Source organism: Tiliqua scincoides, chromosome 3 (genome assembly GCF_035046505.1).
Source record: "Tiliqua scincoides isolate rTilSci1 chromosome 3, rTilSci1.hap2, whole genome shotgun sequence".
Classification (NCBI taxonomy): Eukaryota; Metazoa; Chordata; class Lepidosauria; order Squamata; family Scincidae; genus Tiliqua; species Tiliqua scincoides.
The window spans coordinates 114,153,728-114,166,067 of NC_089823.1; the positions used below are offsets into that span (position 1 = coordinate 114,153,728).

A 12,340-nucleotide genomic window follows, 5' to 3' on the forward strand; every position below is an offset into this window, starting at 1 on the left:
AATCAAATGAGTGAACATGGGAAGCCCAATCTTACCTTTTTGGTTTACTACCTTTTTCTCCTGACTGATATGTGCAAGTTGTACATAGCTACATTTTTCTGTAACTGGCTTGTCATCACTTTCATGTTAGTATATGCTTAAAGTTTAGTATATCAGCTTACAAAATATAATCAAAACCACAGGTTGTTTTTGGAATTAAGTCTAAGTGTGGGTTATGCAGTTTCAATTTTTTTAAATACTAGTTATTTTTAAACCTGTGATTTCCTGATTACCATAATACAGTTTAATTTCTATGTACTAGATTATCAAGACAGGTTCCTTGCAGGTAAAAAGCAATGATGGGAAGTGGTCCACAGGGTCTTTTGTGATTATGTGCTACTAATACAGCTACTCTTCTGGAATGTATTCATACAGAGCCATTCAACACTTTAGAAGAAATAGTCAACAATGGATGAATGACGAATTTGAAGTTTAATCTTCACTGACATATTACTTGGGAGATATCAAAAATTTGATCATTATTGATTTCTTGCAAAAGCATCATTTTTGTTACAATACATTAGACAAACACGGGGTATTCACCTGAATTAAATAATAAATTAAGCTGCTGCTAAAGCAATTGCATTAAATCTTAATTCATCTGGATCACGTTCCATAAATTTCTTGCATACTTCAATCGCATCCTGGTAAAAAAGACAAAAAGGCTATACTTACTATCACTTCTGAAAACAAAACCCCAAATCTCAAGTATCAGATAAGAGTTTTCTTCCTGTACAAATGGTTCTCCACTATTAATTTAGCAATCTTTGCCTGATCAGAAGTGAATTGCTAATCTTAACTACAGTTATAAATATGTCAATAGTAAGCAATTCTCAGAGCATGCAACTTTAATAATAAGTAGTAGCAATTTGAGCTTAATTTGCATTCTGCAGTAATTACAGGTAAATACACTTTGACCACCCATAATTAGTTTTCAAGAAGACTCAATCAAGTTTTGATGGTATAACACTTGAATATCCTACCTCTAAAAATGTGTCATCATTTGATTGCCCATGGTTTATTGGAAACGGCTTCCGACCATCTATTGAAAAATTAAAAAAAATTTATTTTGTGATTGAGAAGAGGTTTTTTTTACTCATATTGCATTAGCAAATTTTAAGACTTATTCCAAAAGTAAGCAAGTTGATGCAACTGCCATACAAATGGCACACTACTACCACCATTTCATGTATACCATAATCTAAACATTACCTCCTATATTTCCTCATCATATGCTGAAAAGTAAAAGCAAGTATATAAACACTTAACAAGCTTTAAGTGTCAGTTGATTGTTAAATTTATCAAAGCCAATGGAAAGCCAGTGGAAAGCCAATGGGTTACATTCTAAGGCAGTGGTACCCAGACTGTGAGGCACAGCTCCATGGGGTAGTGCATCGAACGCTCAGGGGCATTGGGGGGCACTTGCTGCCCAAACTGACTGACAGCAAGACCATGATGTGATGTTGAAGACTACAGGGCAGAGGCTTGACTCAGCAGGCAGACTTGTGTGCAAGGTTTTCACTACCCAAGAAGCACACCCACCCACCCAGTACCTCTAACCACCATTTTCAGGGTTGCCTTATGGCCTCACAACCCCAAAGTAAGTAGCAGTGATGCCACTGCATTCAGTGTTATCACCAATTAATTCCAGTTGCCAAGCTCTGCATCTGCAGCATAGAGGCATTGCGACAGCAGTAAATTTGGGGACCACTGTCCTAAGGCATCATCCTGTCTGTGAACAGAACAAGTGCTGCTCATAAAGGTGAGGGGGGAGGAGCAATTTTTAGTAATCTTCCTTCCTTCAAAACAGACCTGGACTCTGCATTAGGAAGCCCTGGGTTGGACCTGGGTTCCAAACACTTTTCCAGCTGTTGCCACCCTCCCCCTGCCCTGTTTTGGGGGAGGTTGGAACTGGGTTCCAAACACTTTTCCAGCTGTTGCCACCCTCCCCCTGCCCTGTTTTTCCCCCTCCCTGCTCTCCACCCCACTCTGTTTCATTTCCTCTCCTCCCCCTTTGGGAAGGGGCCCAAAAGAAACTGTACCCCCCCCCCGATAAAATTTCTCTCGGAAGCTCTGCTGACCGTTTGCCTCTCCCCACTTCTAGAACTATGTAATCTGCAGCCATTTCCACCTGGCTACAGCAGAGGGCTTGGCAAGACAGTGAGATCTCCTCCACTAACCTGGAATGGAGTGATAGGATATAGTAACTAAGACTACGTAAATGTACAAAAAACGACTGTATATTCTTTGCACACGCTTCCTTCTTGTGTTAGTACCCTCTCCCAAAGGGGTTTACATTCTAAAGAGAGGGTGTATGGAAAGACATTTTTCCATTCCTTTGCTACTACAAACCACTTTGAAAATTTTTTTGTTTAAAAGCAATTTGTGAATATTCTACATTAAACACAACTCTACACATTCAAAAGAAAACCAGCTAGAGTTAAACACTGAAAGCTGTTTGTTAGCTTAATACCTCCCACCACCCCTTTTCCAAGCAGATGTGTCAATATCCTTGAATTCTATGCGGATTGCTCTTGGTAGGAAAAACACAATTATTTGTTCGAAAGGAAAGCTATAGGAAGACTTCACAGTAGTAGGCAAGCAATTTCTTGAACAATTTTACAATATTGATTCTATCAGCAGGCTATAAAAAGTTCATATCAAGTATTAGATATTACTGGCTGCAGATTTGACCTGCTCTTGAATAAGAACGATTTTTCTTACCCAATTCATAGAGAATGCCATCAACATTGACTAAAGCAATGAAGTGAAGGTCTACTTTCTCATCTATACTTGGTGCCTGTTAGAGAAAATGCAAAGTTGTTTAACCAAATATGTGAATAAATTAATCTGTATCTAGGTTCAGCCTATGAATCTGGTTTGAACATCTATACAGAAAGTAAAAATAAGCATGTTTCCACACATATAAAGTTATCTTTCATTCACCACTAAGCCAGTTCACACACCTCTGCAATAAGGAACTGTGCTTCTAGGCAGGCTGGAACTCTGGTATCTCTCATTCCAAAAGTTAGCCAATACAAACATGAGTTCTATCATGGAGAATAAAGGAGGAGAGGAGCACCATAAAGACTGACTTTTGGCGTTAGTCCTCATGGTAACAGTGGACCTCAACAAGTGGGAAACCCTGGCCTCTGAGCGGCCCGCTTGGAGGCAGGCTGTGCAACATGGCCTTTCCCAGTTTGAAGAGACACTTGGCCAACAGACTGAGGCAAAGAGGCAAAGAAGGAAGGCCCATAGCCAGGGAGACAGGCCAGGGACAGACTGCACTTGCTCCCAGTGTGGAAGGGATTGTCACTCCCGAATCGGCCTTTTCAGCCACACTAGACGCTGTTGCAGAACCACCTTTCAGAGCGCAATACCATAGTCTTTCGAGACTGAAGGTTGCCAACTATGCTATGTAACTAATCACAAGATTAACCCATTGCATCTGGTTATTTTTAAAACCTTCCAGCTAGATAAAAATGCCATCTTCCTTCCCCAAAGACATACATTATATACAGACTCCCATATTAAAGTCATTTAGCCAAAAAGATAGCAAGTAGATTCTGATGACAAAAATAAACCATGACTGATTCAGCCATGATCCCATTCACTTCCTTTCCCCTCCTGCCTCCTCAGCTTTGACACTAAGCTACAACAACAATATAGTTTAATATCAATAATACAGTGGGTCCTCCTTTGGCATCCGCAATTTGAGAATCACAGATGCCAAGCCCTCAGCTGGAGGGCCTCAGACCACCTTCAGACATGACCAGAAGTAGCTGCCATGAACCAGAAGTGTCTTCCAGTCATGTTCTCCTACTTAATGCCCCAAGCTGGGGGGATTTTGAGAGGGGGCCAGGCACAACATGATTGTGCCCCCCTCCCACGGATTCCATTATCCATAGAATTCGGTTTCTGTGGGATTCTGGAATAATCCATTCCCTGTGGATACCAAGGGCCCTTTGTATAATCAATATCAAGTTTAAACTACAGCTCCATGGACTGTCTGAATCCTGAGCTGTGCTTTAACTGTAGTTTACAAATCACAATTAAATCAGCATTTGACATAAAGATTCATCATTGGTGTTAAATGCTTAATTGCATGCTGAAAAACCACAATAGAAAGTACAGTTTCAGGTAAAGAAAGCTGTAATTTAAAAAAACCATGATGCAGATGGATGTGAGCAAAGGAAGTAGCCTGTGGGCTCAGGTCGCATCCACATTCTGAATACTCCTATTTTTTGCCATTTCCAGTTGAAATACAGCATGCAATCAAATTCCATTTCCTATGCATTCTACAACCATAAGATTTCAAGAAAGCATCTTCAAAGCATTCATAGCAATTATACTTATACTTAGCAAATATACTCCACAAATTGAATATACAAGAGTCACAGGTCTAACAAATTTATCTTTGACAAAATTGAAGGAAGACAGCAACAGAACTAGAAACAGTGGGACTCCAGTAGCTGCAGATCTGGCATCCATGAATTTGACTTACCGAAGTAGCCAGTCAATACAAAGGTCCCAGTGTAAATGAGTTTAAAAACTGAAGTCAAATCCAGCATTCCTACTTTGGTGCAGCAAGAGCTCTGAGAGCCTTGGAAACAGCACAGTTTTGCTGTGTCAAGGTAGGAATGTGGTTTTGGCGCTTTTGTTTTTAAACACATTTGCACTGTGACTCCGGAATCCATGGGGGTGGCAGTTCCAGAACAGAACCCCTATGGATTCCAAGGTCCTATTGTATACAGGATTTTTTTTCTTTTTTAAGTTGAGTAAGGCAAATGTACAATACTACTTTAGAGCCCAATCCTGCACTCAGCAGCATGGCTCTGTGCCACAGTACAGTTGCAAACGTGTCATAAGGCACATTCGCGGGGCTCACTGCCTAGCCCAGCACCAGCTGGGCTAGCGCCGGGCAGTTGGCCAGCTCCCGTGGCTCAGCGGTCTCCAGGACCGCCAACCAGCAGCACGGTAGATGGGGCGGGGACAGGGGTGGGGAGGAGTTATTCCGGGGAGGGGGGAGGCTGGCAGGGGGCAGAGAGAGAGAGCGGAGGGTGGTGTGCCGGGGCAGGGGGGAGGAGGAGGATCCGTGGAGCTCTGCTCCGCAGGATCCAGGGCGCCCGTGTAGGGCTGTGTGCCCTACACGAGCGACTTTTCCTTACCACCGACCATTTGGTCAGCAGTAAACTGACCATTGTCACTTTTCATAGCCAAAAACTTCCTAACCCCCTTGGAGAGTAGTCATTACAAATGCAAGAGAACAGCTATTCTCAAGAAGTGGATCATGTTCTGGAAGAGGCAAAAAGACAGAATCAATGTATGTATGTAGTGGGACTGGAGATTATGCCCTCAGGACTCAAAGCAGTTAGCTTGCTTAGTGATTCAGTTCTAAATACTTATGTGCATATGTAACTTTATGTCATTGATCTTGCTGCCGACTAGGACTCCTAAGAGAATTTTACCCTAGAACTGTCATATATTAGGCAGATATAATTTCAAATCTTAGAAGATCAAAGGTGTTTGTCTGGTCTTAATTTTCATTATTGCTGGTCTTCAGCCCCATATTAGTGTCACTTGTAGAATCAGTTACAGATGTAGGCCATTTGCAAAGAAACAAGCCTGCAAAGATTAAATAGATGTTTGTAACAACTTGGAGGAGTTTGTTTTGCTAGTACAGACATTATATATTTGAACAGCTTCTTGTAATCCAACAACAGATAAATTCTACACCAGACTTTGCTCTAGAATAGGTATCAATTACACAAGCATCCAGACAATGTCACAACTTGACACTTCACAGTGAGTGCATCTTTTCCTCATATTTCGGCTTCCATGTTGCATTTATAGTGCTACATGCTTCAACAAGGTTTCTAGGGTAGTTGATAACATGGCACAATAGTTCACCTGTCTGCCCCCTCTGCCACCAACTTTGCTGCAATGAAGACCTTCCCATCATTAGCACCCACCATTTTCAATTTTTGTGTTTGCATAGAAGAGAATTTTTTTTAATGAATACAGACATACAGGAAAAATGCAAGTTTCCATTAGTACATTACAGCGCTCTTTGTCCAATGCGATTAACAATAATTTTACCCAAGGGAAACAGTCATTCTGGGCAAATCAGGACCCATTTCCTGCCTATTCAATCAACATGTAGCCTACAGTACTTCTTGCACATTGTTTCCCCCATGCTACTGGAAGTATTGTTGTACATTAAAGTTTAATTGTGCATAAACAAACCTGCAACAGTGATCAATCACTGAAAATTTTAGCTATGCAGAAGCAAGGCTGGAAACAATGGCTGCATACATCTTGAAGATGAAAAATCCACATCTGAACCAAGTTCTGTATTGTAATTCAGCCTTACAGATTGTAAGCCACCTTGACATTAATTTTTGAGCCAATAGGGAACTTATAAATGGGATTTCTTTCCCTCTGAAGTGGCATCTTCATAGCCTGGACATGTCCTGGATTCAGCATTGAACGTGGCTAAGGCCAGGAGTGTGTTGGCCCAAGTTAGGTTTGGAATGCCAGCTGTGTCCATTCCTATAGAAATCAGATCTGGCCATGGTAACAAACGCTTTCTTCATTACATCCTGATTACTGCAATGTGCTCTGCATGGGTAAAGCCAGAGTAGAATAAAGCCAGAGTAGAATACTCCATCAACAAGGGCAGGATACAGAGATCATACAACTCCTTCCTGCAGTAACTACTTTAGCTCCCAAGTCCATTTCCAGGCACAAGTCAAAGTGGCAGTCTTGACTTTTAAAGCCCTAAAATGGTCTGGGGTATCTGGAGGACCGTCTCCTCTCCTATGAGCCTGCTCATGTGTTAAAGATCTGCTGGAGGCTCTCCTCACAGCCCACCAATATTTGATAAATGTTTATTTGGAATATGGGTAAGTATCTTCTCTGTGGCCACACCAGTTTATGAAATTCCTATGTAATCAATAAAATTGTCTCAAGAAAAACAGTCTAATTCCACAAAATGTTGCCTCATCATGACTCAAAACACTTTCAAAACTAAGACTTAAAAAAAAAATTAATCAAGATTTGATTGAGTAAGAATTGGCAATTTAACCATTAATTAATTTGCTGTTTTTTACTATTAATTCAAAGAAATCAGGATGCTAAGAAAACAGCAGCCAAGGCATATTTGATCTTATTGGAAACACCAGAGATCAGGAAGAAAAAAAAATAGATAAAGCAGATGACCACTCAGCTCTGCATAAAGCAAAGTGACCAAGGAAGTCATTTATAAATGCAGATATGAAAGAAATTTATTTGGTACAGAATTGGCAGACCCAGCTGAAAAACCAGCAAGGAAAGAGTAACCAGATAGGAAAATCTATAAGACAAATGGCAGGTTCCTTTAGAGACCACTGCAATACCGTCTTAGCAATTTAAGACCGTCTATGTATGAAGTTGTAAAACCGCAAAACATAGTGGTTGTATGCTTGATATTGCATGAAGCATGGCCTAAAGGGAAGTGCAGAAGTGGAAAAAAGCACCTTTAACCCTAAAAAAATTGTAAGGCAGATCTGCCATAGAGAAGAGGTGGAAAAGAGACTACACTTACAACAGAACGGAGCCCAATAGCTGATAGGGGTATTGTGGGCCGCCAACGCTGAAGGCAGACTGGTGGACTTGTAGCCTTTACAGGGCTTGTAGCTGTTGCAGAGGCTACATGATTACATCTGATCAGTGTCAAGGATGCAGACCGACGCAAGGATGATGCCTTCATTTTGCAGTAGCTAAACTGAGATGGTGATGAGGTAGATGGTGAGGACAGCAAGGATGATGATGATGACTACATAAATATTAAAAAAACACACATTTTACCCTCCTTGGACTAAAAGGCAACTGTACAGTTCCATTCTGCTACATAACTCAGACAAACATTTAACTGTCAATAGCAGAGATTGTAACTATGGCCTAATAAGTCTATGCTGCTCTATTTTAAAATGCATAGAAGCTATAGAGCAAGATTAGTGCTTTGTGAAGTTAAGACTTATACAAATATCAGCAAATGCATGTCTCCTAAATATTTTAGTCCTTATGCAATAATCCTATAAGAAATTGTTGAATATCCTGGTTTATTCTATTAAGTTGAGGGGCGGGGAGAGAAGCTGGCAATATATCCTTGTCCTTTGAAAAACAATATTCAGTACCTTGTGCATTCTAGAGCCAAGGAGAGCATATAGCCTTTAATGTCTTAAATAAAAGCTAAAGCCTTCAGAGAATGACAAGGTTTGCTGCACAGGGGAAAAAGAAGGCTGCTATGCTAGCTGAGGTATCAAAGAACCATATCACAATGCTGAATTAAAAAATTGCTTAAGTCTCAAATGATGTATGCATCTGTGAAGGGGGACAGAAATTAAGTGTGTTCTTTAAAAAAAAACCCATTCACACAGGACTTTTCTAATAAGGGCCTGTTTATAGCATTTTTAATCAGCTGATTGTATAAAGTAGCATTTTAGATTTCTGTGACTCAGACAGCATATCTAAATGTTTCCCATGAAGCATGTAAACATTGATGTCTGGCCTTTCTTCTGAAAACCTAGGTTCTTATACATATTAGGGAAGAATCCTGGAAAAGCTACACTACTTGATCCTGGCTCTAAATGATGTAATTGACACAATTATTGAAACAAGCAGTGAACAACACATGGAAAAAGACTCATTTTACTTTCAATATGAAATCCTGCAATTTGAGAACTTGAAAAGTATACAGTACAGGCCACCAGCAATTTCAGAAAGAAGAGCCTGCACGTATTTCCTTCTTATAGCAGTTTCATAAATTATTTTCATACCACATATAGTGGATTTTCCACATGTTCCTAAGACACTAATATATTTGCATTTTGCACCAGAAGCAGTGGAAATGAGACACTGGTAGACAGCCATGAAAGTCAAAGCTGCCACCCCCTCAATCCTTTACAGCCAGAAGGTTCTCTGATATTGTGGGATTGGGGTCGATGCATTTCAAGGAAGGCTTAGCCTTCCCAAGGAAGATGCAGTTTTTACTTTTCCCCACCCCCCCTGCAAATTACACAGTAAGCTCAATCTTGTGTTGACTCTTCGTGGGCAGGCACACAGTACTAAAAGGCAAAACTCAGGTTACAGTCCTTACTTTGCAAAATTTGTCTAACTTGCAGGGTTAGGCATCTAACTTGCAGAGGCTGCATCCAGGCTCTGAGCCAACGGGGTCAGGCAGGTCTATGCCAGCCATATTCAGCCAGAGCTAGGGCCTGAGGGGCATGGGAAGGGCAGGGAGGAGGCGGGAAGGGGCATTTTAGAGCAGGGGAGGGCAGGCAGGGGGCCAGATCCAGTAGTTATGCCAGATTCTAGCCCTGTCCCAGGCAGCACAGAACAACTCCAGGCTGCTCCATTCTGCCCATATCTATGCCACCTCTTTAGGTAGTGCAGATCTGAGTAGATGCATTGGGGTTGCTGTGGCTCTACCCGGGGTAGGGGGAATTTTTTCCCTTTGCTTTGGGCTGAGCCTCAGCCAGGCCCAAATTTGCGCTGGATATAGCACAGGCCAGCCTGCCTGTTCCAGCACAAGTTAGGATTGCACTACCCAAGGCTTTTCACAGGCTTCCCTGACAGTACTCTGATAAGACAGGTAGGAACCCCAGGCACCATACATGCCCACAAATCCAAAAATAAAGCCTATATACAGAGAATGCTGAAACAAAGTATAGTAGTATAGACAAACCTGCTTAGACACCAATATGATCCTAAAGCAGGTTATAATACACATTGTACATTATAGGACTTTGTAAGTCTAATTGGGCATTTACTTCCACATGAAAGGTGGAATATAAATTATTTTTAAAAATTGCTCTAAGCCTAAAAAGTCATAACAAGTTGTTAATTGCAGATGAACCTTTTCAAACTACTAAGGGTTCCAGTGATAGGTCTGTAAGGCAAGTTACAGAATGCAGACTTGACAAGCCATCTAGATGCTCAGAGTCCTCTCATAATTGAAATGCCAAAGCAAGGTATATTAGGCTTTGCATTCCTTCACATCTTGGTCTTGTTTGGCAAAAGAGGTTGTGTTTTACTTTCCTTGTCCACGAATTGTTTACCTAAAGACACAATAAAAATAAACTTTAAAAAAACTGCAAGGCAAGAAATTAGTTTTGGCTGGTTAACTCTCAATAGGAAATAGCTTTACAGCATGCTGCTGTGAAAAACAGGATTCAAGAATTCAGCCAGAAGTTCTGTCAATATAGAAGATTACACCAGTCATGAAACATACTGCATTTTATATTTTTAAGAAAACAGATATCAAATCAGATTTAACAAACATTTTCCACTATTAAACTATTTAAACTGAAAAAGTTACTGCACCTCTGTTCATTCTACTGGAGATGAATATTCATAACATTGCCACCAATCTTCCAATTCTTATCCATGTAGGAACTATTGGTATGCATACGTGTACATCAGCTGTTCTACCACAAAATAATGCAGCATCTAGCCACCTCTAAAATGCGTGATTTGTTGGCTTTTATTAGTTGTATGTACAGAACAAAGCCAGTATTTCATACTTTTATGCGGACACAATCCTATGCTTGTCTACTTAGAAGTAAACACCATCGAGTTCCATGGGTTTTACTCCCAAGTAAGTGTGCATAAGATTACAGCCTGTATGTGTGTCTATTTGCTTTGCCCAGTTTCTTTCTCCCCTCAAATCTGTACTTTGCTTTTTCTCCAACATGCTAGTCATACCTTCCCCCATTTTTTGTCTATCCTTTTCCAAAGTTCTCCTCCTCCTCCCTGTATCTTTCTATCAGAATTTTTGATGTTTTCCTTTTTAACCATTCACATTTGCATTCCTCCTAGCTTCCTTCTCCGTCTCTTCAAGTTTTCTGTTTATTTCAGTCTTTTCTGAGGAAACATGTCCTGGATTAAAGTAATAGGCTGCTGGGGCTTGATGGGAACCTTTTCACTTTCTCTATGCCCCCCCACCCAATATTTTTCCAGCTTCTTTCCACATTGCCCTGGGACCAAGTTCCACTGAACCAAAAGTAAATCCCCCCCCAACCCCATTTTTACATCTTATTGTCTATATCTTCCTGGAAGCAAGTCCTATTTGGCTCTATGCAGCTTTCTTCAGAGTAATTATGACCTGAGCTGGGGGATGAGGACTTCCTCCACTGCTTGCTGTTTCACATCTGTGATGCAGCAGTGGCAGCAAAGGCAAGGCCTGCCTTGCTTTGTGCAAGGTCTTTTATAGGCCTTGAGCTATTGCAAGGCCTTCATTCACACAAGTTACATCTCTAATATATTCATTTATGTAAATTTATTCAAATTTGAAATGTAAATTAATTCTTTTTTTTTTCTCTGGCCCCCAATACAGTGTCAGAGAGACAATGTGGCTCTCCTGCCAAAAAGTTTGGGCACCCCATTCTACAACAATGTTAGCATGAAGTCCATTAGCTGATGGTTCAAGGCCCATGCAGGATCTCTTATCTGTAGAGATCATATAATTAATCTAATATTTATTTCATTGTTTAAAAAAGCATGCACAACCCCATGGACTTGTCATCCTGGTTTAAAACTAATAAGCTTCTTAAGCACAGCTGCCTGTTAAAATTCTAAATTACAATAACTATTTCAACCTAAACACCAAAGAAATCAGTGCTCTTACTTTAAGGATACATTACAAACAATCAACTGAAAATAATTATGCTAACTTGTTGATTGCCAGAGCATCTTGCAACATAAAGCAAGTTGATTATTGCTGCTAGAAATGAGAGACTCGCAGGCAAGAAAAAAATTCATTTAGGAAGTTTTTCTCACATCAGATACTCTGTTAGTAAGGAGGACCTTCTTCTGGAAAAGTTAAGCAATCTCTAACATACAGTCATTGAACATTCTGTACAATGGAGGGTGTGATTTGGTATTTGGAGCAGAACTGGATTTCCTGAGCTTTTTAAAATAGGAAGCTGCTAACTTCAAGTTTCTGGCTTAAGTTAACTTCATAAACAAAGTAATAACAATTGCCTCATTGAACTTGTGCCAATCCAATTAAAAATCCTGAGGAAGGTTAACTGTGCATCTGTGCTATTCGAGAACATACAATGCCATTTTCATAATGTGGACTGATAAACAACCAAAGTAGCCCCTGCACTACCATACATACATATACAATACCAGGAGCAGAGTTAGCCCCAAACTTGAGTAGAACCTTCTAATCCCAAACCATGGTTTAAAAATGCAGTTAAATAGTAATTCCAGTAATATTTGAACAGCCTATGGCAGAGGTTCTCGAACATTTCTG

General features: G+C 40.4%; 1 protein-coding gene across 1 annotated transcript in view; it reads right to left on the minus strand.

Annotated features, from left to right (window-relative positions):
• Nucleotides 1-452: 452 nt before the first annotated feature.
• UCHL3 (ubiquitin C-terminal hydrolase L3) overlaps nucleotides 453-12,340 on the minus strand; it is a 30,702-nt gene continuing 18,814 nt past the window's right edge. Inside the window, exons 6-8 of the mRNA XM_066620862.1 lie at nucleotides 2,764-2,839; nucleotides 1,023-1,081; nucleotides 453-683 (exon numbers count right to left, since the gene is read on the minus strand). Coding sequence (XP_066476959.1) covers nucleotides 600-683; nucleotides 1,023-1,081; nucleotides 2,764-2,839 — 219 coding nt within the window. The 3' untranslated portion in view covers nucleotides 453-599. The remainder of the gene's footprint in view (nucleotides 684-1,022; nucleotides 1,082-2,763; nucleotides 2,840-12,340) is intronic.